Below are 25,217 nucleotides of genomic sequence, written 5' to 3'. Positions count from 1 at the left end.
TTGGATTCCGCCCCAATTCCCAAAATTTGCACAAATACCCCCCTAAAATGTTCAAATCCCCCTCAAAAAATGTGCAAACCCCTCATGCACATATTCATGCTTTAGCCTATGGAAATGCACATTTTCAACCAGTGGTTATTTTTATTATCATTTTATATATTATTCTCTCGCTAAAGTTAAATAAAATGCCAGAAAGTTTTTTTTTTTTTAGAAAGTCGCAATTCATGCAACTCAGGAAAAGCCGCTCTGTTGTGGGATGTGTGGGTTGGAGTCATAGAATCATAGAATCATAGAATAGTAGAGTTGGAAGGGGCCTATAAGGTCATCGAATCCAACCCCCTGCTCAATGCAGGAATCCACCCTAAAGCATAGGAATTCAAACTCATTTGATTCCACTGCAGTTTTCTCCGACATTCTTAGGCCTGAGATGGAAAAAGTCTCTGTGGTTTGTGCCCTTTGTCTAGGCAAGGATAAGGGTGCGTTAGAGTTTTGTTTTTGCTTGCAAACCATGCAAGTATGATTCATTCGAGACTCTGACCATGAGCACAAGCATGTGTCCCTGGAAAATGTCCATACATTCCTCATGTTCGTGTCATTTCCGATTTCCAGTTCAATTTGGCAAACTTCCTCCATAGACTGAATCCTCCAAACTTTAGTCTATTGAGGAGGATAAATTTCACAAATCTCCTATTTGATTGCAGCTCCACTTGCACAAGTTTCCAATTCATGCAGAACAAGCGGAGATTGCAAACGGGAATGGGAACCGGGCATGAGACGATGTCCAGGAAAATCCTGGCGATCTGGAACGTCGCTTGTTCGCTGAGTCCTAAGCAAGGGGAATCTGCTTATAGCTGGGTTGGGAAACTTGTGGCCTTCCAGTTGTTGTCAGACTCCCAACTGCTGTCCTGGGTGATTCAAGACAAATAAAAGGAAGGATCTTGGAATTGTTGTAGATCACAAGCTGAATATGAGCCAACAGCGTGATGTGGCTGCAAGAAAGGGAAATGCTATTTTGGGATGTATTAACAGAAGTATAGCTTCCAAACCATGCGAGGTACTGGTTTCCCTCTATTCAGTACTGATTAGGCCTCATTTTTAGTCCTGCGTCCAGTTCTGGGCACCACACTCCAAGAAGGATGGGGTTCAGAGGAGGGCAACGAGGATGATCTGGGGTCTGGAAACAAAGCCCTATGAGGAGAGACTGAAAGAACTGGGTATGTTTAGCCTGGAGAAGAGAAGACGGAGGGGAGACAAGGACTCTTCAAGGACTTGAAAGGTTGACACATAGAGTAGGGCCAGGATCTCTTCTCGATCCTCCCAGAGTGCAGGGCACAGAATAATGGGCTCAAGTTACAGGAAGCCAGATTCCAGCTGGACATCAGGAAAAGCTCCCTGGCTGTTAGAGTTGTCTGACAATGGAACCAATGCAAGAGGCAGCTGGACAGCCATCAGTCAGGGATGCTTTAAGGTGGATTCTTGCATTGAGCAGGGGGTTGGACTTGATGGCCTTATGGGCCCCTTCCAACTCTACTATTCTATGATTCTATGACTTCTTCACGCAAAGCATAGTTAAACTATGGAATTTGCTACCACAAGATTTAGGGTTGGCTGCCAATTTGGATGGCTTTAAAGAGAAATTAGACAAATTCATGGAGGAGAAAGCTATCAATGGCTACTCATCCTAATGGCTGTATGCTGCCTCCAGCATTGGAGAAGGTTGCTGGGGAACATGGGCGGGGGGAGTGCTGTCTCACTCATGTCCTGCTTATGAGTTCCCCGTGGGCAGCTGGTCGGCCATTGTGGAACAGAAGACTGGATGAGATGGACCCTTGGTCTGATCCAGGATGGCTCTTCTTGTATTCTTATCCCTGACCATCAGCCATGCCAGCTGAGGCTTATGGGAGTTGGAGTCCAAGGAGATCTGAAGGCTCACAGGTTCCCCCCCTCCTCCCTGGCTTATAACCTTGCCTTATAGAATATGCCAATCAATGCTCTGTTCAGCAATCAAATCATGGCCATGCCCAGAGCTATTTACTCCGCACTAATCTATTTTTTTGGTTGTGTAGTTCCTTGATTTTCCTTTCTCATCCCCCTTCACCCAAACACTTTATTTTATCATGTAAAGTAGCTGTGGGTGACTAGAGTGCAAGTTAATTCATTCTTTCTATCTTTCTTTATTACATTTCTATACTGAGCAATAGCTGAAGCTCCCTGTGCAGGCCACAACAGTTAAAACCATGCAATATGGTGCAATAAAACATAATATGAAACTTTAAAAGTACAGGATCAAATAAAAATTTTAAAAAACACCAAAATAAAACCTACCAGCAATGTAAAGTTTTCAAAATACAGTAACAGATTAAAACGAAACAAAAAACAGCACTAGCAAGACTAAAATGCTTGGGAAAATAAGATCTTCACCAGGTGCTGAAAGGATCTCAACATAAGCTCCCAGGCAAACCTCTAGGGGCAGAGGGGATTCCGTAACCGGGGTGCCAACACAGAGAAGGCCCTGTCCTTTTTAGCTACCCACCTCACTTCATTTGATGGAGGCAACCAGATGAAGATGATCTTAGGGTCCATGCAGATATATATCCTTATTTTACAGATCCCCTTATCTAATGGAGGCACTGCTGAGCCTCCAATAATGAGGAGAGAGAAGCTCTTTTAAGCCTTTCCTTTCTAGTGGTTTATCCACTCAGAATTCACCACCACCACCACACACACACACACACACCTTTTGCTTTACTTTCAGAGAGGTAAAAGATACTGGAGAAGTTGCTGCTTTAAATGATAAAAGGAAGCTCTCAGCGATAAGAGTTATGGGATTACATGTAACATATGTTTCCATGTTGAGCTGAATTCTCTTGGGTCCCATTAAGATTTGGATGTTTATTACAAAAAATAAACTGTATATATTTTAGAGTTGAGCAACCCCTGTGAAAGCTGTGGGACAGGGGAGCAAACCAGGGGCAATCCCTTTATAGCTTCCATGTGTTTGTATTTTTCTCAGCCTACTGCAAACTTGCTAAGAATCTTACATAAGGCCACAGTAGTGTAAGACTTATTACTGGAGATCTACCAGACCGATTTTGCTCGTTTTTATTTTAAACTAAAGGCTGAGCAGTGTAGACGTGCGGAAAATTCTGAAAGCTCAAAAAAGTTCAAAGCCCGAGCTTTAATAGCAATGAATGTCCTCCCCATCAAACAGGCATAGCAACGCCTCCAACTGTTTTAATTGTTTTACTGCTTTTAAATTATATATTGTTTTAACTTGGTTTATGGTTTAATTTGTTTTTAGCTGTGTATATTTACTGTTTTATACGGTATGCTTTTACCTGTACGCCGCCCTGAGATCGTAATGAAATAGGGCGTGGGCTGGTCCATGAAGTCACGAAGAGTCGGAAGCGACTGAACGAATAAACAATAAATGTTTTAAATAAATAAATAAACAAACAAACTGCGGATGATAGACAGCCCTGCTCGGCCAATCAGTGTGGTGCGAATGTGGGCCTTGGGCGTAGCCGCACCGCTAGGCTGTTGCCGCCAGTGAGGAGGGAGAAGGGGACGAAGGCAGCCAATGGGGGTGTGCGAGGGAGGGGAGGAGCCATGCCACATGCAAATTTTGGAGGGGGGATTCACTATGCATGAGCCATAATTGCATTATTCAGGAGCACCTCTGTGGTGAGGGCACTGTGGCCTTAGACCAAGGTTTATCCCGGGATCATCCCAGGGTGGTCCCTGCCTGCTCCTGGGATCCCCTGTGTGTCATTTACATGAACAGGGATGACCCCGGGATGATCCCGGATAAACCTTAGGTCTAGCTAAGGCCCGAGAGGCAAAAAAAAGCAGGAAAGGAGCAGGACTACTATTGCCCACAGTGGCATGGGCTTTACAATATACGTTTGACGAATTTGGCCAGGCTAAAAGGTGTACAGCTTTTCATTTTGTGATCTCCCTGTCATCTTTGTTTCAGCCCTTTTAATTGTCAGAGGCCTTTGCTAGACCTACCTTAAAATCCGGGCGAGAGGAGGGGAGAGCCCGCGATGCAACTATCACGGGATCTCGCCTTTGTTTACACGCGAGGCGCAACGAGCTCACGAAGAGAGCCGTCGCGCCCGCCATTTTGTTGTTGTTCTTAAAGGGCCGGATGCACACGAATGCTCGTGCGCCCAGGTAAGGTTTTTTTTTTAAAAAAAAAATAGTTTCCCCCGCTCCCCCCACCCTGCCCCCAATGGGCGCAGCGCTCCTGGCTACGTGTGAGTAATTGCGTGTAGCTGGAGTCAAGCCACGAAAATGGGCCAAACACTCCGCTGTCTCGAGACCACGGAAAATACCAGGCCCAACCGGGTAGGCTATAACCCCGGGCCAGGGAGGGTTGATCCCTCTCTGAGCCCGGGATCCCTTGTGCGTCATCTGGATGTACAGGGATGATCCCAGGTATCACCCCTGGATATAGCCTGGTCTAGCTAAGGCCTAAGACACCTTGAGAATTTTTTTTATTGAAGGGTGGTTTAGTCATTTCAAAAACAAACAGCAATAGCTACGACGTGTATTTCAACACGTAGTTCCGTACAGACAATAATATTTGACACTTGGAAAATGGCACTAACCTTTTTTTTTTTTAATGCGTTATTGATTTTATTATATTTTTATTTTACCCTTTCCCCAAGGGAGCATCTGGGGGCATGGCCAGATGGGGCGATATCCCAGGGCATCCCAGGGCATCCCAGGAGCAGGGAGAGATGATCCCTCCCTTTCCTCAGGATATTGCCCTACCTTTCCATCCCGGTTTTTCCTGCAGTCTCGGGGTGATCCCGAGACCGCAGGACGTGTGGCCTGCCGTCGCTGTGTTGTCCCGGCTCCTCACAAGTAAACTTACTGTTCTGTTTGTGCACTCGTGCGCTCCTTTTCCTTTTAAAACAAAAAATCCAAAATGGTGGGTGCGATGTCGCGCGCCACGTGTTGACGAGGGGGACAATCTCGCGATCATAAAATTGTGAGATTATCCCCCTCAACCCCCCTCATCTAGCCATGCCCTAAGTAACAAGCACTCCTTGTTCACTTTCACAACAATCCTGTAAGGTAGGTGACTGTCTCAATATCCCCTAGTGTGTTTCATGGCTGAGTGAGCTTTTGAACCTGAATCCTTTCTGGTCTTAGTCCACCAACTATGAGATCCAGTGTGGTGTAGTGGTTAGAGTGTCGGACTGGGATGGAAGAGACCCGGATTCTAGTCTCCACTTGGACGTAAAGCTCGCTGAGTGATTTAGTGCCACTCTCTGACTCTTGGCCTAAAGAAGAGGAAGATCATGTATACCACCTTCGACTCTTGGAGGAAATGCAAACTAAAGATGTAGGCTGAGAGTCAGGGACTTTGAAGGCAAGTTCAGGAAATTGCAAAGATGTCCTGAGATTTACACTCCTGTTCAGGTCCAGGGTTGCAAATCAGAGGTGTCTGCGTGATTCACAAACTGGAACAAAATTCTCGTACGGCCCTAGTGTTCCCACACACACATACACACACTTAGGCAATTAGGAAGCAAAGCTGGACAGCTTTGCAATCGCACACGGATCCCTTCCACAGAGTAGTTCTCTTGGGGTCAAGCAGCCATATGCCCTTCAATTGGCGACAAGCAGTTTTAATGGGCTGTGTTTCTCTCAGAGGTAAATGTTGTCAACTTCGCCAATCCATTACCGCTGTACCTACGGGCTCGTGCTGGCTGTCATGCGTGGCTGAGGCGAATGGCAGTTTTCATCTTAATTATGGTGACCAGATATGTAACCCTTGTCAGAAAATAATTGACAAGCACCCACCCACCCACACACACCCCTCCGCCAATCGCCTTCCCTCCACTGGTCACAATTAGATTAGTTAGGGTGACCCTATGAAAAGGAGGACAGGGCTCCTGTATCTTTAACAGTTGTATTGAAAAGGGAATTTCAGCAGGTGTCCTTTGTATATATGGAGAACCTGGTGAAATTTCCTCACGACAGTTAAAGCAGAAGGTGCCCTGCCCTCTTTTAAATCTGGTCATTCTGGTATAGCTCCTGCAGCTTTAAATGTTGTGATGAAGAGGGAATTTCACCAGGTTCTCCACATATACAAATGACACCTGCTGAAATTCCCTTTTCTGTGCAACTGTTAAAGGTACAGGAGCCCTGTCCTCCTTTCCATAGGGTCACCCTAGATTAGTCCTAAATGGCTGAGGTGCAAGACACGGTGCCATTCTTTAAAAGTACATGGTTTGGATTCATCTCAATCCCTGAACAGGTCACCGGAATGTGGTCAGAGGAGCACCTCCCCTTTATGCTCACTCCTGGACATGCGCCCCAGAGCAATTCCATTTTCTTTTCTTTTTCTTCCTTTTCTTTTTCTTTCAAGCCCCGATGGATTTTCGCTAGATAAATGTAAGATAGGGAGGGGGGAAAGTGGCAAAAATCCAGCTCTTTCAGCCTTGTCAATACTTTATCTCAGGAAGAGTTTCAGGCTCACCGGGACACGTTTGCTCAATACTTTGCAGAGAAAATCACTCACATCCACTGCTAATTGGATGCCTCCTTCAACGCAAATTCTTTTCTGGATGTGTTAGGGATGCTTGCAAAATCCCAACAAATATGACCAGGGTGAGCTACATGGGGGCCACAGGCCACATGTCACCCACCCACCCACCCCACTCTCTGCTGCTCCCCCAAAGAGGGAGGAGGGCATCAGGGCATCCTGAGCGATACGGAGCAACACATTTAGCTACGTTTGAATCTTTTAGAACGCCATGTCAGTTTTTTGGTTGTTTTCTTAGTGTTCAGCTGGACACAAAATGTGCAGCTGGGAAAAAATGTGCAGTTGGAAATCTGATAATGTGCAGTTGAAAAAAGTGGCGAAAAAAATGTGACATGTATGTGTTGTATGTATGTGTTTATTAAGAACGTAATGATAGACAGGGTCAGGGATGGCATGTAACACAAATGATATAAGGTTGCAGGTGAAAGAGCCCTTGATGGTGTGACTGATGTTGTTGGGTCCTGTGACAGTGTAGATGTTGGGGCAGAGTTGGCACTTGGGTCTATCTTATGGTCTGGTCCCTCTGTCTGTGTCTCTGCCCTGTGTACTGTTGCTGGTTAGCATCCGCTTCAGGTTGGGAGGTGGTCTGGAGGCCAGGACCACTCTGCCTCCCAAGGCTTGTGAGAGAGAAGTGTCTGTGCTGATGATGGGTTGGATGATCCGTTGCAGTGGTTTCAACTGGGGGCTGTAGGTGACAACCAGTGGTGTACTTCCCTTGGTCTGTCGTCCTTCCTGGGTATCCATATGGCCCTGTCAATCTGACTTTAAGTTTAAGGTGCTGCTAGTGTTTTTGATAATCCGTCCAGTCGTGAAAGAGAAATAATGTGTTTGGCTTGGGTGGGGGGGGCGGGGGGGGGGGACTGACAGGGCATTTGTATAGTTGGAAAATTTGCTTTAAAAAAAAAAAAAAAAAACTGCTCCATGCTCGCTATAGATAAGCTAATTTGAGACCCTTTGCACACTCCATTACACTACAGATTCCTTTTTTAAAAAATGCACCACCCACAAGGGTGGGGTTGTCTAAGGATAAAAATGTGCCCCCCTATCCACAGTTACCCACCCTAGTGATATGAACTGACCTGGTCTGTGCTTCCCAGACTAATGTGTGGATAACATAGCTATCTCCCAGTTTACACACTTCCCAAAATACTCCAAAGCAATTCCCTGCTCAAAAAACTCATCATCATACACTTTAAAATATAGCTTTTGAGGAGGGAGGGGGAGGGATGAAATTAGAAATGCAGGTTTTGAACGACAAGAGCATTGAGAAAGATGTTTTTTGGGAGAAAAGACATTAAAATAGGATCTAAAAATCCATTAAGATGTGGAAATTCGTGAGGGACTTTTTAAAATAACGGCTGAGAAATGCAGAAATCAGAGGTCACAGACTTATGCATGAACACATGAGAAAGTGATATGGACTAGAAAGAGACAGGTGTGCCCTTGCCTATGGAAGGCTCCCTGTCCTTCATGGGCTTGGACATTTGCTTAAGTGAATCATTTCACTTAAGACATTTCCTACACATGCATCAATAGCATCAACGAACAAAACAAAACACCAGATTGGACTACTGTAATGGGGGCCTAAAACATCAGTTGAGAGATTTGAATGCAATGTCCGTCCGTCCCCTTGTTAGCAGGAGATGGAGCCAATCAGAGAAAGTACACTTGGCTTCCATTCGTTCACAATTTAAGTGCTGCTTTTAAAGCCCTAAATCTTAGGTGGATTCACAGTTGGCTACAGAATCGGACTCAAAGAGTACTTATCTATGGAACCTTCTCAAACTGGGGAGAGGCAACGAGTGGGGTGCCGCAGGGCTCAGTCCTGGGCCCAGTGCTCTTCAACATTTTTATTAATGATTGGGACGAGGACGTGCAGGGAACGCTTATTAAATTTGCAGATGACACAAAATTGGGTTGGATAGCTAATACCCTGGAAGACAGAAACAAACTTCAAAGTGATCTTGATAGGCTGGAGTGCTGGGCTGAAAACAACAGGATGAAATTTAATAGGGATAAATGCCAAGTTCTACCTCTAGGAAATAGAAACCAAATGCACAGTTACAAGATGGGGGATACTTGGCTCAGTAATACTACAAACGAGAAGGATCTTGGAATTGTTGTACATTGCAAGCTGAATATGAGCCAACAGTGTGATATGGCTGCAAGAAAGGCAAATGCTATTTTGGGCTGCATTAATAGAAGTATAGCTTCCAAATCATGTGAGGTACTGGTTCCTCTCTATTCAGCCCTGGTTAGGCCTCATCTAGAGTATTGTATCCAGTTCTGGGCTCCACAATTCAAGAAGGATGCAGACAAGCAGGAGCGTGTTCAGAAGAGGTTAGCCAGGAAGATCAGGGGTCTGGAAACAAAGCCCTATGAAGAGAGACTGAAAGAACTGGGCATGTTTAGCCTGGAGAAGAGAAGATGGAGGGGAGACATGATAGCACTATTCAAATACTTAAAAGGTTGTCACACCGAGGAGGGCCAGGATCTCTTCTTGATCCTCCCAGAGTGCAGGACACGGAATAACGGGCTCAAGTGACAGGAAGCTAGATTCCAGCTGGACATCAGGAAAAACTTCCTGACTGTTAGAGCAGTATGACAGTGGAAACAATGACCTAGGGAGGTTGTGGGCTCTCCCACACTGGAGGCCTTCAAGAGGCAGCTGGACAACCATCTGTCAGGGATGCTTTAGGGTGGATTTCTGCATTGAGCAGGGGGTTGGACTCGATGGCCTTGTAGATCCCTTCCAACTCTGCTATTCTATGATTCTATGATTCTATGGATCCAGGGCATTTCAGAGAACACCTCTTCACAAGATTAGGCTGTGGTCTGAATGCACTATTGTGCGGTGTTAGGTTGGCTGGCACAATGAGCAGGGCCTTCTCAGTGGTAGTATCTTCCCACACGTTTTCTTGATTTATTTGTTTATCTTATATCCTGCTTTTCTGCCAAACACAATTAGGGAGCAAACCTATGGCCCCTATGGGGGGACTGTATGATAGTTCATATTACTGGATGTTATGTCAAATCCAAGCTATGACCCCTGCAGAGAGGACCATGTCAGCTGCCTCTCTGAGCTTGGAGAGGATGGAAAGGGGGTGGTTCTACAAGCAGGGAAGGAAGAGGACTGGGGAGGCCAACCTGAAAAGAGCAGGTTCATAGCTTGGGTATTCTCCTAGAACCAACTCTGTCCCTTGAGGCTCAGGTGGCTTCAGTGGCACGGAGTGCTTTCTACCAACTCCGGTTGGTGGCCCAGCTACGCCCCTATCTGGACAGTGATAACCTAGCTTCAGTTGTCCATACTCTGGTAACATCCAAATTAGATTACTGCAACGCCCTCTACATGGGGCAACCTTTGAAGAAGGTCCAGAAGCTGCAGCTTATGCAAAATGAGGCGGCCAGATTGATAGCTGGAACAGGGAGGTTTGAGCATATAACACTGATTCTGGCCTGCTTGCATTGGCGTCCTATACATTTCCGAGCCCAATTCAAGGTGCTGGTTTTAACCTATAAAGCCCTACATGGCTTGGGAGCGCAATACCTGATGGAACGCCTCTCCCGACATGAACCTACCCGTACACTGCGCTTAACATCTAAGGTCCTCCTCCGAGTGCCTACTCCGAGGGAAGCTTGGAGGATGGCAACAAGGGAGGGGGCCTTTTCGGTGGTGGCCCCCGACTGTGGAATGATCTCCTCCATGAGGCTCACCTGGCGCCAACATTGTTATCTTTTCAGCGCCAGGTCAAGACTTTTCTCTTCTCCCAGGCATGTTAACAGCATTTAACAACGTTAAGTTTGTTTTTAATGGACCCCAGAATTGTTGTTTTTAAATGGATACTGTTGTTTTTATACTGTTGTTTTTATGTTTCTGATGGTTTTAAAATTTTGTATACTTTTTAATGTTTACCATTTTTAACTGTTGTAAACCACCCAGAGAGCTTCAGCTGTGGGGCGGTATATAAATGTAATAAATAAATAAATAAATAAACTTACAAATAATCCAATGGTCTCCCCAGCCTCCTTCCTTCCCCCTCTGCAGAGCACTAGCTAGATGGGCAAAAAAAAAAAGCCCATCTAGCAAAAATGCAGAGTGGGAGGAGCACAGAGGTAAAGTTTGCCTCTGTACTACTCCTGCTTCGGATGGATTGCCCATCAGCCTCTTAGTTTGGAGTCTGATGGGTATCCGGATAGGACCGTGCCCTTAAAAACACAATTAAAAGTGCAACAATAAAAGAAAGGAAAAGCTTCCAGCCAGCTTAAAAAAACCTTCAGCAGTAGACCAGCTTAAATGCCAAAGACGTGCTGGAATAAAATATCATAAAATAAAATAAATCCTAAAGGAGATTCAGCAAACCTTCTTGTTTCTGGCTTTAGAAAATCAATGACGCCTTCGCTTGGGAGAGAAATGAATGTTATTGAAGACTTGCTTAAATAAATGAGAATTTTATTCCAAACTTATTGAAATGAATTGTCACCTTACTAAGTGCTTCTATATAATTGTTATTCCTGTTGTCTAATTTTAACTAATTTTATTGTATTGCGGAGATGTTATTGTTAAATGCTGTGAGGCTTCTTTTTTTAAAAAAATAAACAAACATGTGCTGGGATATAAAATTGAAAATAACTATAAAATTTAATGATGGATGCAGTTCTTCTTGTTGTCGCAGGGAAGAAAGCCACACCTGTTGGGTTTCCCCCTTCTTCAGAGTGCTAAAATAGGGTGACCATATGGAAAGCAGAACAAGGCTCCTGTATCTTTAACAGTTGCCTAGAAAAGGGAATTTCAGCAGGTGTCATTTGTATGCATGCAGCACCTGCTGAAATTCCCTCATCATCACAACAGTTAAAGCTGCAGGAGCCTTGCCCTCTTTTAAATCTGGTCACTCTGGTATAGCTCCTGCAGCTTTAACTGTGGTGATGAAGACAAAATAAGGGGGGACTGCAGGAGACATCCAGTTTGTTGAAAATGTAATGAAATCAACCCACAAACTTCCATGAGTGGCCAGTCACGAGTGTGCTATAAATGGCTCATTCAGAGGAACCCTCAGTGTCTCCCAAATTTGATTTTTTTTCCTAGGATGACCAATTACCAGGATTTCCCCAGATTTGTCCTGTTTTTTGTTCTATCTTGGGTGTCAGGGGGGATTTTCTGTAACATTCTATAATGTCCTGGAATTACATACTTTCCCATTTAAAGCCATTATTCCCCCACCTCTGCTCCTTAAAGGGGGAAGTATGTCTTTGCCGGACATTAAAGAAAAAGCCCCAATGGGAGACGGGGTGGAGCAGGAATGATACACTTTCCCCTCCTTCATTCCAACTAGGTCCTTTAAGGCCCTGCTTGAAGGAGAAGAGGAAACGGAACGTTTTCCAGGGCCTCTGAAAAGCACGTCATTCCCCCCTGCCACTGGGTGTCCTCTTTTTTTGGTTTCCCCAGTATGGTCCGTTTCTTTTTGTCCCGAATATGAAGGACTTTGCGAATTTTGCTGAATACTTAACAAAGCTGAACTGAACTGAAATTCTCACCCAACCCTTGCGTAAATGAGCATCACAAACAGCAATCCGTATTTCAAACCAATTTCAACTCTCAGGGGCAGAGAGGGAGGGAGCACCCACATCCTATTAACTATCTTCAAAAGAAGAAGCATCCTTTCTTTGGAATTTAAGCTAATCACCATAAAAATGAGATTGTAGAAACTTCATTTCCAGAATGAATATATTCAGTCACTAGAAAATGGATTCTTGGCGTTTCTTGCTGCTCGCAAAAATAATTTGAGAGAGTTGAATTGTGGGTTTTAAAAATTTAATTCCCTAGATTAAAGAAAATAAAATCTGTCACTTGGAGATTTTTTTAAATAATTGCTGCAATTGACTTGATTCAGTTTTTTAACGCTTGCAATTATCATAATTATGTGTGTGCGTGTGTGTGTGTGTGTGTGTGTGTGTAGGTAGGTAGGTAGATCTGAGCTTTATTCCCATGGGTTTTGTGTCAAGAATTGCCTTATCTATTTCTAATGCTGGAATATGATGAATTATAAACCTCTGTCAAAACTATCTTTTACAACTGTTGGCAAACAAATCTAATAGTCAAGAAAGCAATTTTAACACAGCGCCTCCTGACTGTGTTTGGATGGAGAAAATGAAATTCCAGCAGCCCTATCTCAAGAAATCCTACTTTAATCACTTAGAGAGCAGAGTTGGCAATTTGAAAATGCCTCCCATCTTTCGAATGATAACTACAGGGAAGGAGTGAATAGAAATCACGAGGCAGAGGGACAACCTCAGAACTGTAGACACCCCCCAAATCTCATTAACTCCCAAAGCACCTGAAAGTGTTTTGCTGCATATGATGGCTGGAGTAGATGTTCAGTTGTACCCACCACCACCAGCACCACCACCACAAAGTGAATGGTAGCCCTTGAGAAATATTTAAGAAAATAAATGCATATGGCTGCAATCTTAGGCCATGGCTAGACCAGGCCTATATCCCGGGATCATCCCTGTGTATCCAAATGACACACAGGGGATCCCGGGAGCAGGCAGGGATGACCCCTCCATTTGCCTGGGATAATCTTTAGGACTAGCTAAGGCCTTATACACACTTATCTGGGAAGAAGCCCCATTGATTCCTGAGAAGCCATGTAAGCCTATATATATACACCAGTGTTCTGCTTGAGGGTCCCTGGTCAACAGCTGGTTGGCCACTGTGCAATCAGAGTGCTGGACTAGATGGACCCCTGGTCTGATCCAGCAGGGCTCTTCTTATGTTCTTATGTATAGGATTGCACTATAAGTGGATTATACCCTTGTGGATTTATCTAGATACATGTGGATGTACCAGAAGGCAGTTTCCTTGCTGTGTAAGAAAAGAAATGTTGACTGAGGAAAGTTAAGTTCAGGTGTTTAAGGTTGTTTTTAATGTTTGACTATGATTTGCATTGGATGTCTTATGGTCCGTAGACCAAAATAAACCAATCAATTGATATTGCTGTGTTACTTCTGAACCTTTTGCAAACCACCTTGGGGCTATGAAATCCTGCATTTCCTCTTGGCAGCTACTAGGATATGTTGAGAACGAGCATGTTTTCCATATCAACAATGGTACATTGCAGAACATAGAATCATAGAATTGCATTGCTGTCACTATTTGAAGATATAAAGTGTGGAAAAGAAAATATAGAGCTGATATCGAGTTTGCTGACTGCAGCACGATTGATGGTAGCTAGGAACTGGAAGATTCAAGGGGAATATTCTATTGAAGAATGGTATAAAGAAGTATGGGATATAGCCATTAATGATAAACTGACATGTAATATTAAGTGGAGAAAAGGCGTAACTAAAATAAATGAGTTTGAAGGAATCTGGAAACAGTTCCTAATATTTGTGTTTACTAAGGGAAGTGGGAAACCGCCAGCGGAAGAAACGATAAGATTTTGGACTCAGGAATAGATCCCGAGGTGGGGGGTGCACTTGTATGTTAAGAATGATTATGTTGTAGTATGATAATGTATAGGTAATACTTATTCAATATATATGTACTCAACATTTATTCAATATGTATGTAGCAGTTGTCTGATGTTTCTTTTTTTATTATTATTACTATTGTAATGTCGTATGTTTATATAGTGTAGAAAACAAATAAAAATTTAAAAAAAAGAATCATAGAATCATAGAATAGCAGAGTTGGAAGGGGCCTACAAGGCCATCGAGTCCAACCCCCTGCTCAATGCAGGAATCCACCCTAAAGCATCCCTGACAGATGCTTGTCCAGCTGCCTCTTGAATGCCTCTAGTGTGGGAGAGCCCACAACCTCCCTAGGTAACTGGTTCCATTATCGTACTGCTCTAACAGTCAGGAGGTTTTTCCTGATGTCCAGCCAGAATCTGACTTCCTGTAACTTCAGCCTGTTATTCCGTGTCCTGCACTCTGGTAGGATCGAGAAGAGATCCTGGCCCTCCTCTGTGTGACAACCTTTTAAGTATTTGAAGAGAGCTAACATCCATATTCAATTTTAGCTACAGCAAGAACATATTGCATGGAGCAGTATTTTGCACTTCTATCAATCTCTTTCTGCCATGGGTACAGCTAAAAAGGTGGGTGCCCCTTTTACAATATAGCCTTGGGACTTCTGTGACAAGAACAGGGATGTGCTCTTTTCCTGGGTTTTTTCTACAGGGTTTTAAAAAGACCCCTATTTTCTGTTTATTGAGCATACCATAAATTGGAAGACAAGAGCTGTGATAGAGTAATGCCATCTTAATGACTGGGTTTTCCAAAAATGGGGATTTTGCTTCCAAAACTCTCCCTGCCTTTTCCCCTGAACAAGCTGTACTGAACAATTTTGGCCACTGGCCTAATGAGGGTTAAGAGGGAAAGGGGAAAACACACACAGAGGGGGGGAGAGAGAGAGACAAGTTATTCTTCTCTTCCCTTTGCTGATATATTGAATTTCCCCCCTGACTGATTTATCTGAAAGCAGAATAATAATATCAACAACATTTTGTCTCTCTCAGCTGAATTAATTGTCAATTCCCTGACCTCCTTCTCTTTGGGACATCACATGAACAATAGGAATCAGTATTCTGGCTTGAGCAATTGTTTAACTGGAGTGAAGTGAGGAGACTCCAAGACTCAAACGTTGCCATTGCTGCAAAATGGATGCTGTTTATTTAGAGTGAAAGCCTGGGATCTTGACTGGGGGACGGGGAGGAGAACCCCCATCTCTCTCCCAAGCTCTTTGCCAAGTCAACTGTGGGGCCTGGAGGAGGGTAGGAGCCTTCTCTCACTTACACAGAGGTTGGTGTTGTACCTCCCCCACACATTAGGGTGACCCTATGGAAAGGAGGACAGGGCTCCTGTATCTTTAACAGTTGCATAGCAAAGGGAATTTCAGCAGGTGTCCTTTGTATGCATGCAGCACCTGGTGAAATTCCCTCTTCATCACAACCGTTAAAGCTGCAGGCGCCCTGCCCTCTTTTGTATCTGCACGCACGCACACACACACACACACACACGTATTACATCAATTGTAAAAGTTGTATCATATGTATATGTTAGAATCATACCAAACTTTTTTTATTACATATATGTTAAGAAGTATAGTAATTGTATTGAAATTGTAAAAGTTTTGTTTGTACTTATAACAATCAATAAGAAGTCAGTAAGATACAATATGTATGAGAATTACATTTGAATACAAGGTTTTGTATCTGGTCACTCTGGTATAGCTCCTGCTTTAACGGTTGTGATGAAGAGGGAATTTTTTGTGAACCGCCCAGAGAGCTCCAGCTATTGGGCGGTATAGAAATGTAATAAATAAATAAATACATAAATAATTTCACCAGGTGCTGGATACATACAAAGGACACCTGCTGAAATTCCCTTTTCTATACAACTGTTAGATACAGGAGCCCTGTCCTCCTTTCCATATAGTCACCCTACCCCCATACACACATTCACACATACACACACACACACACCCCTTCCTGTTAGGACTAGCTCTGAACTGGTAGATGTCCTCATTGCTGACCCTAGCACATAGAGTAGGGGGTGGGGAACCTCTGCCCCACGGATCTAACCTGGCCTATGGAGGTTCCCAGTCCAGCCCCACCACAAACCCCACCCCTTGGACTGATAGCTACTGGAGGTTGTGGAGTAGGCAGAACTACTCTCCTCCTGCAGAGCTGGACCTGTCGTCCTCTCCCTTGAGATCCCAGGTCTCCTGATATATGTGATTCCATGGTGTCATCCATCTCTGGGAGCTCTAGCTCCTCAGCAGAAGAAGACTCCTCCAGTGGGGGCATGACTAGGGTGACCATATGAAAAGGAGGACAGGGCTCCTGTATCTTTAACAGTTGTATTGAAAAGGGAATTTCAGCAGGTTTCATTTGTGTAAGTGGGGAACCTGGTGAAATTTCCTCTTCATCACACCAGTTAAAGCTGCAGGTGCCCTGCCCTCTTTTAAATCTGGTCACTCTAGTATAGCTCTTGCAGCTTTAACCATTGTGATGAAGAGGGAATTTCACCAGATTCTCCATATATACAAATGACACCTGCAGAATTTCCTTTTTCAATACAACTGTTAAAGATACAGGAGCCCTGTCCTTCTTTTCATATGGTCACCCTAGGCATGACAAGGGAGTGAAAGATTTCACCAAAGCCCGTGCTCACTTCATTCATCCCTTCTTTGCTGCCTGTTTACAAGCCTGCCAACAATGACCATCCACCTTCCTCCAGTATTCCAGAGTGATAGCAGGAAGTATTGCCCTGACTCTGAATTGGAGAGCTACTGCCAGTCCGTGATGACAATACTGGGCTAGATGGACCAGGGGTATAAAGCCCCTCTGACAAAGCATAAATGTAATCAATTTAGGATGCAGTCCTATACATAGACAGAAAAAAAGTCCTACAACTCTCAGCATGCCCCAGCTAGCTATGCATCTTTTTTTTTTTGTCAAAGCATACACTGGATTCCAGCTGGACATCAGGAAAAACTTCCTGACTGTTAGAGCAGTACGACAATGGAATCAGTTACCTAGGGAGGTCATGGGCTCTCCCACACTAGAGGCCTTCAAGAGGCAGCTGCACAACCATCTGTCCGGGATGCTTCAGGGTGGATTCCTGCATTGAGCAGGGGGTTGGACTAGATGGCCTTATAGACCCCTTCCAACTCTGCTATTCTATGATTCTATGATTGCACCTTTAAGGCTTGAGTTTGGGATTCTCTATTTTTTCCAGGTCTCTTTGCTTCATCCTTCATGTCCAACAGCCTGACTGTATTTTCAATTTCACTAGTTGCTTGGAATAATAGTTTGTTGCTGGTGCTGCTATTATTATTATTATTATTATTATTATTATTATTATTATTATTATTATTATTATTATTATATCCCACCTTTTTTCCTCCAAGGTCTCTTACATGATCATTCTTACCATTTTATCATCACAACAACCCTGCGAGGTAGCTTAGGCTGAGGGTCGGTGACTGCCCCAAAGTCACCAAGATTGCTTCATGGCCAATTGGGAACTCAAACTGGAATCTCCCAAGTCCCAGTCTCTAACCACTACACCACACTGGCCATGTGTAGCACTCTTTCTTCGCTGTTGGTTATTTTTTGAAATCTCCAGTGAGGGCTCTGCTTCTAATGATTCAGATTTCATATATATATATTTATATTAGACTATATCGTTGTAGTTTCACGGTTGTGGTGTTCTAAACTCTTTTACTGATCTGCTTTTTCCGCATTGTGTTCTTCCCTTTAGGAAATGCTTACCGAGAATGCATGGGAAATGGGACCTGGGCCTTCAAGGCTAACTACTCACAGTGTGAGCCTATTCTGGATGAAGAGGTCAGTAGGTATCTCTTATCTGCATGTGCTTTCCTGCATGTCGTTGTCAGGTTTTGAATATCCAAAACAGAGCAGGGGCACATGGAACTCCTGCTCTGATCTTGAAGTCTTGACCACCTTATTCCCACTACTTCAAGACTTCAACCCATCCCTTGAGATATCTCCTCCTGTCTAATTTCCTGGCAGACGGGGCTAAATAATGAAGAAGTTGAACATCTTGAACATTCTTAAACTTGGGCTGCCACTTTGGCTTAAATCAAAAGCGTTTGGAGGACTGTTTGGAAGATCTGAGCTTACCCAGGATGTGCTGGTTGAGAAGAAGAGTGATTAGACATCTTCTTCCTATTCCCTCAATCTGTTCCTGACCCAGAAGAATTGTGGTGGCCTTATAAGCTTGCCCACTGGTCTGTGGGTCCTGTTATTAAATGTCAATTCAGTTCATAAAAGATAAACCATGGTTAAAGCCATGGTTTAAGATGTCTTCTGAATGGGGCAAATAAGAGCTTGAAGCTAAAATATGCTGGCATTTTGTCCCTTGGGACAAGGTAAGGATTCTGTTGGCGGACTGCTCACCCCGCTGTCCATTAATCTCCCAATCTGAGTTGATGGAGGTGGTCGCAGATTTGCTGCTGAGAACTCCCACAATGATGGTTCTCAGGGTCCTCTATATCCGTTCCAGGACCACCATGTTTGGAGCATCCATGGAGCTGCCCCCAGCGTATCATAGACCCAGTGCGTGTATCTGGCCAGATCTGCATTTGGTTTCCTTTATTGGACAGGAGGATGTTGGTCTGAAAATGGTTGGGGTGATATTACATCTTTCCCCTTAAAATGGTCACACCATGTACTGTTAAGATTGAAGATTGCAGTAATTATTCCTTTCTGCAGGGATGAGGATCAGGATGTGCTTTAAAGTAGATTCCTGCACTGAGTGGGGGGTTGGAATCGATGGTCTAATAGGCCCCTTCCAACTCTACTATTCTATGATTCTATTATTCTACGGTCCACTTTGGGGAATTATAGGTCCTAATGGATTTCAGAGGGCTCTGGGGGATTTTCCAGTTCATGTAGTGCACACTCTTGTCAGGGCCCTAGTCACTCTGTGGAATATGGAGAGGTCCTCCTGACACCTAATGCATTGTCTTTTGAGCACCAGGCAAAGATCTCTGCAGCTCTGCTGTGTTTTTCAGTAGTTTTATCTACAATATTTGTAGTCCTTGGCCTTAGCTAGACGGGGCAAAATCCCAAGGCAATCCCTGGGATCATATCTGTGCGTTCACATGATGCACAAAGGATCCTGGGATCAGGGAGGGATGATTAATATCCCAGGATCTCGTCCTCCCCTTTAGGCCCGGTTTTTCCGCAGATCATGAGATCTTCACCCCTCCACCGTGCACTAACCGATAGGTCTAGCAAAGGCGCTTCTTACGATGCTTTTTTCTTTTTACCCTCTGCTACTTTTTACTGACTGCTGCTTTTAATTGACTGCTTTATTGTGCTGGTTCTGTTTTTATGTGTCTCTTGGATTTTGTCTGTGTTTGGACCGTGTGTCGCCCTGAGAGCTATTAGCTGTATGGCAACAAATCAGTTTTTTGGGGGGGAACTAAATAAATAAGCCAACAATCCCAAACAAGGTAGCTTAGCGATGGAGGAACTTAGTCAACCCTCTAATCCAGCCTTCCTCAACCTGGGGCGCTCCAGATGTATTGGACTGCAACTCCCAGAATGCCCTGGCTGGGGCATTCTGGGAGATGCAGTGAAACACATCTGGAGCGCCCCAGGTTAAGGAAGGCTGCTCTAATCCAACTTCCTTTCTGGGAGACCTTGCTGTTCTGATACAAACAGCCTTTTCTCTTGTGTGACTTTCAGCTGCCCTCTTAGAACAGCAAAAAGAAATATGGAGCATCTTTGCTGAAATAGCTTTTCTAGTGTCGTGGGGCTCTGCACCTCCTCTCAGTTCATTTTCTTACCTCACTGTCACAGGAGTGCTGAGCCCCTGTCTTCAGAAGAGTTCTTCAAGAAAGGAGGGTAGAAATAGTCCCCGAAGCCCGTACTGTTTGAAAGGCATTAACAGTTCCATTTGGCAGGTTCCTCATAGGTTTACCAAAGTGCTTTATAAATATTAAAGCGGGGGAATATTCCCCAAATACCTCGCAGCCGAGATCTCCAGAAAAAGGCAGGCTGGGTTTATGACCAAACATCTCTTTGTAATCCCAGCTTTGATTAAAGCAGAGATTTGTTCCGCTTCAAATGACCTTTTATCGTAGCTTGTTATTACTCATTTATTAATCTCAACAGATGGAATATATTACCTAGGCTGTCTATTACCTATCCTGTCTATTTCTAAATGTAAAAAAGGCAAGATTTATTTATTTCTCTTTCTCAAAGTTAGCTGAATAGTAAAGTCTGAATAATGATGCCACCAACACCCGAATGGGTCCACTAGTGTGGTAGACACACCACCACCACCACCACCACGACCAGCTCCCAACCAGTAGGACCCCCACCAAAGTGGCCGACACTGACACAGTGGTGGGAGTTGTGCAATTTTGGGAGCTTCCATAAAATGTGCACTTCCCCCCACCATGCCAATGGTGGCCTTACAGGCCCCGATGTCATGTATGCCCCTACTGCTCCGGTGTTGGGACCAGGTGACACAGGGAATCCATCAAAAACAGATTCTGATTCAGAAGATGCCGAGCGAGTGGGGGAGGAAGTTCACACGGGAGAGCCTCCAGCTGCGAATGCGCCCCTTCCAGAGTCTGTCTCCTCAAGGCTAGATCCTATGCTCTCAGGAGACAGGGAGTCAACTTCCAGGGGAGAACATTCCAAAACATTACTGGATGCTAGGAATCGCCGGAAGTTAAAACGTGGGAGCAACAAAGAGACAGTCGGAGAGGTTGCGTGAGAAGGCGTCGACGCTCCCTCCTCCACCTTGAAGCTTAAGACATTTAAAAAGCCTTTTCTTTCCTTTGAATGGTCAATTGTTTTGCTTAGTTTGCATATTATTATTATTATTATTATTACTATTTATTTATTTATATAGCACCATCAATGTACATGGTGCTGTACAGAGTAAAACAGTAAATAGCAAGACCCTGCCGCATAGGCTTACATTCTAATAAAATCATAATAAAACAATAAGGAGGGGAAGAGAATGCAAACAGGCACAGGGTAGGGTAAACAGGCACTGGGTAGGGTAAAACTAACAGTATAAAGTCAGAACAAAATCAAGTTTTAAAAGCTTTAGAACATAGTGTTGCCTAGGGGGGATTTTCCCATAAAGGTGCCTAGTTTGTGTTACAGAAGTGTTAATTGTTTGCAATAAAGCTTTGTGGATTGGCCGAGGAACTTTCCTTGGTTTTGACTCCTTGGGGACACTTGAGCAGCTACAGCCCACGACACCCATTGACACAAGGGTAAAGGCATGTATGCTCCAGTCAGAAGAGGCTCCCATGGCCCTGTCAGTGGGGGAGGGCGGCAGCGGGGCAAGTGCCCACCAAGGCAAGTCCAGGTGAGTTTTCTCACCCCTAAGTCTGAAGTCTCCGCCCCGAAGTCCCTGATCAGATTTCCCGTGGGCTTTTTTTTTAATTTGTGCAAATTAGAGCTGAACTTTGCACACATTTCAGCCCCAACCTGCACCAATTCTGCAAATTTGTGCAAAATTCGGGCTGCTGTTTGTGAAGATCTGTATTTGCACAAATTACGGCTCACACTCACACACGCACAACCTATGCAAAAAGTCCCCAGAGTTTGTAGGAAAAACCACGGCTCGGCTCAGAAATGCAAGCTGAGTTGGGCACGCTGCGGAACTCCATCAAGCCCCCAAAGGCTGAGATTTCCAAACAATGGACAGCCCTACCCTGAATGCTTAGATTTATTGTTTCAAATCCGCCCCAGTCATGTAACCGTTCCTTCGATTTTTATAATCTCCAGACAAAACCTGTTCTCCACTACAAGGTTGCGATTATCATCAACTACTTGGGGCACTGCATATCTGTTGGCGCTCTCATCGTGGCCTTCTTGCTGTTCCTTTGCTTGAGGTGAGTAATTTGCCGTTCCTTGTGTTAATTCCCTGGCTTTGCAACGGGCTGTCATGTTTTGCAGTGGCCTTCAGGCCTTCCTCTCTACGGCAGATAATCCCTGCACGTGATGTCAGCGTTGGTGTGGGGAACAGCAAAAAAGAGAGAGGTGGAAATTATTTATTATTTTATTTATTTACAAGAAATTCAGAATTTCGGAGCGGTGGACAAAATAAAACAGAATAAAAACACATTAAAACAAAGTGCAAAATAAACCACAGCTGGTCGTTAAGGGAAAGCTTCCTGCAACAATGACATTTTCAGGAGGCACCAGAAGGAATACAAAGTTAGATATCTATCTATGTTGGTTTTTGCATGTTCTCCAGTTCCACAATCTCACCCCAAGGCCCAGAAACTTTAATCTCAGTTTCCCTTCATTAAAAAAGGGGGGGGAAGGAGCATGCAAGCGTCCCATCTCAACCCAATTAAAGTCATTCCAATTGACTTCACTTGCCTTTAGCAAATGATTGCATCAACCTCATTTGCCTTTGCCCGTGATTGTACCATTGCAGGATTACCGATCTGGTAACTATGTAGGATGAATGAATCCTACATAGATTGGCTTTCTCCTGTGTTTGTATTTCTAAAAATCTCAAGTTCTTTCTCTTCTAAATAAGAAGAACTTTGCGAAGTTTGGATAGTTCTGAACAGAAATGATCCGAAATGGAATTCTCAGCCATCTGCACCAACAAAATTCAATAGCCAAAGTTATTCCCAACATGGACAGGAGCATGATATAAGTGCCTGTCATATAGCTGGTAAAGATGAGGCTGACAGGGAAAAAGAGGTGGCAACCTTATTAAGCACAAACATAGGTCATAGCTAGACAGGGCTTTATCCCGGGGCAAACCCCGGGATTGTCGCTATGCGTCCACATGACGCACAGGGGATCCCAAGATCAGGGAGCGATCATCCTTCCCTTGCCCCAGGATATAGCCCTCCACTTTGCCCCTGGTTTTTCTGCGGTCTCGGGCCGAGACCGTGGAACATGTGGCTCATTGCCATAGGTTGACCCAGCTCCGCACGATTCCCTACGCGGAGCCAGGAGCCGCGCATGGGGCACAGTGCTCCTCAGGAGTACTGCGCCGATCGGGGTAGAGTGGGGGGAGCGGGGAAATTATTATTTTTTTAAAAAAGGTTACCTTTTGTGCACAAGCGTTCGTGTGCTGCTGCTCTTTTAAAAAATAAAAAAATGGCGGGCGTGACGCCTCTCCTCCTGAGGTCATCGCGCGGTGCGTGTAAACAGAGGAGGGATCTGGCGTTAAACACAACGCAAGATTTTCCCTCCTCCGTCACGTGATAAAAGGTAGGTCTGGCAAAGGCCATGGTGGAATATGCAGAGATTCTAACCCAGACATTTAAGATCAGCACACTTCTAACACTGAGCTTGAATGGACAAATGTTTCCATTACTGTTCCCCCGACTTTTTTTTTTTTTTTTTGAATCTCAAGTACTTTTTGTCCTGAGCATCAAGGAGTTTGTGAATTTTGCTAACTTCTTATTGAAACAGAACTGAAACTAAATTCTCACCCATCCCTAGCAAAGGTAAACACACCACAAGCAGCAATCTGAATTTCAGAGCAGTTTCAACTCTCACAGGGACTGGGGGAGGGAACGGCCACATCCTATGACCTGTCTCCAAAAGAAGAAGCAACCTTTCTTTGGAACTTAAGCTAATCACCATGAAAGCGAGATTGTAGATCCTTCAATTCTGGAATGAATATATTCAGCCACTAGAAAATGGATTTGTGGCGTTACTTGAGTGAGCAATACGCTCTTACCCCTAGGCTTGAGTCTACAGATCTCTCATTTTCAGTTTCTCAAAGTTTTTTGTCCCAGATATGGAGAAATCTGCCAATTTTGTTAAATTCATACCAGAACCAGACTAAAATGAAATTCTCACCCATACCTATGAATATTGGAGAAACCAATACTGATGGATTCATCCACCCTGGTCCTGGGCTTTGGGCATGTTTACACCATGCCTTTTTCCCGGGGTCATCCCTGGATCATCCCTGTGCATCCAAATGACAGACAGGGGATCCCAGGGCCAGGCAGAGACGACCTGTCCATTTTTCTGGGATAACTGGTTGCCCATTTATCCCAATTTTCCCTGTGCTCCCAGAACCATCCCAAGGACTGCGGCTGGTGCGCACGATTCCAAACGGGAGCACGCTGGGAGAGCACGCTGGGAGCACGCTGGTGCGCCGCGTGCTCCCAGGGCCTGAAACAAGCATGGAGCCGCGTGGAGTGGCTCTGTGGCCATGGGGCGGGGCAGCAATTTTGCCATCCCCAGGATGGTGAGGGGGTTGGGGCGCAAGTGTGTGTTTTTTAAAAAATATCTGTTTTGCCACGCATGTGCAAAAAAAAAAAAAGTGGCCATGACATCCTTCCTTACTTCCAGGAAGTTGCACTGCCATTTGGATGCTGGGGGGAGGATCAAGGAAGCAGGTACGTCTGCGGTCCTCCCTCTCCCTCCTTCCACACCCTTGGGTGTAGACAAGCCCTTTGAGTGCTTTGTTCTTAAAAATTTTGATAAATTCACTCATCCCAAGGCAAATTACTCATGTGAGCATTACACATTTTTATGTAGCCCCCAATCTCTTACCAGCAGGAAGTTTGGTGATTCAGAAACATCTGAGGAATTGACAGAGAAGTTTAAAGAGTTTTTTAAAAGGAGGGGTTTCCACTATCCCTTGTCCCAAACATATTTTTTTGGGGGATGGCATGTTGGGGGGAGGGAGGTGACCTTCAGCTCTTTTGAAGGCATATCTTAGAATTGGAGGTGGCACCTTGGCTGCTTCACAGCTAATGAAAGAGGAAATAATTCGTTATAATTATATCTATCCTCTCCGAAGGCAAACGTTCATAAATGCCTGTGTAAACAAGGAAGTAGCAATTTAGCTCGTTCCTTTTGGACACATCGTTTATTTTCTAGTTTCTAATATAGTGGTAAGTTCATTTCTTCGCTCATTTTCGGCTATTTAACTCCCTTACTTTGGCTCTAGACTTCCGGAGTCCAAATTGATATAGCTTTTTTAGTGCCTCTATGTATCTTCCCTTGAGTTAATACACTTAAGTTAATGTAACTCTTTCCCTTCACCAATGGAAGACTGTACGCAGTTATTGGCGTAATTTGGAGGGTTTGCATATAAGCTAGAAAACAAGTCCTTTGTCATTGTAAGTGCGCTGAGTATTTATAGGATGGGGAACAATCAT

General features: G+C 44.4%; 1 protein-coding gene across 1 annotated transcript in view; it reads left to right on the top strand.

Moving 5' to 3' along the window:
- Positions 1 to 25,217, top strand: part of CRHR2 (corticotropin releasing hormone receptor 2) — a 193,133-nt gene that overhangs the window by 96,333 nt on the left and 71,583 nt on the right. The window contains exons 4-5 of the mRNA XM_063147611.1: positions 17,831 to 17,916; positions 21,853 to 21,959. Coding sequence (XP_063003681.1) covers positions 17,831 to 17,916; positions 21,853 to 21,959 — 193 coding nt within the window. The remainder of the gene's footprint in view (positions 1 to 17,830; positions 17,917 to 21,852; positions 21,960 to 25,217) is intronic.

This window comes from Elgaria multicarinata, chromosome 1 (genome assembly GCF_023053635.1).
Source record: "Elgaria multicarinata webbii isolate HBS135686 ecotype San Diego chromosome 1, rElgMul1.1.pri, whole genome shotgun sequence".
Taxonomy (NCBI): Eukaryota; Metazoa; Chordata; class Lepidosauria; order Squamata; family Anguidae; genus Elgaria; species Elgaria multicarinata.
Note: the sequence above shows the minus strand (reverse complement) of the source record. Positions and strands in the feature narration are given on the sequence as shown.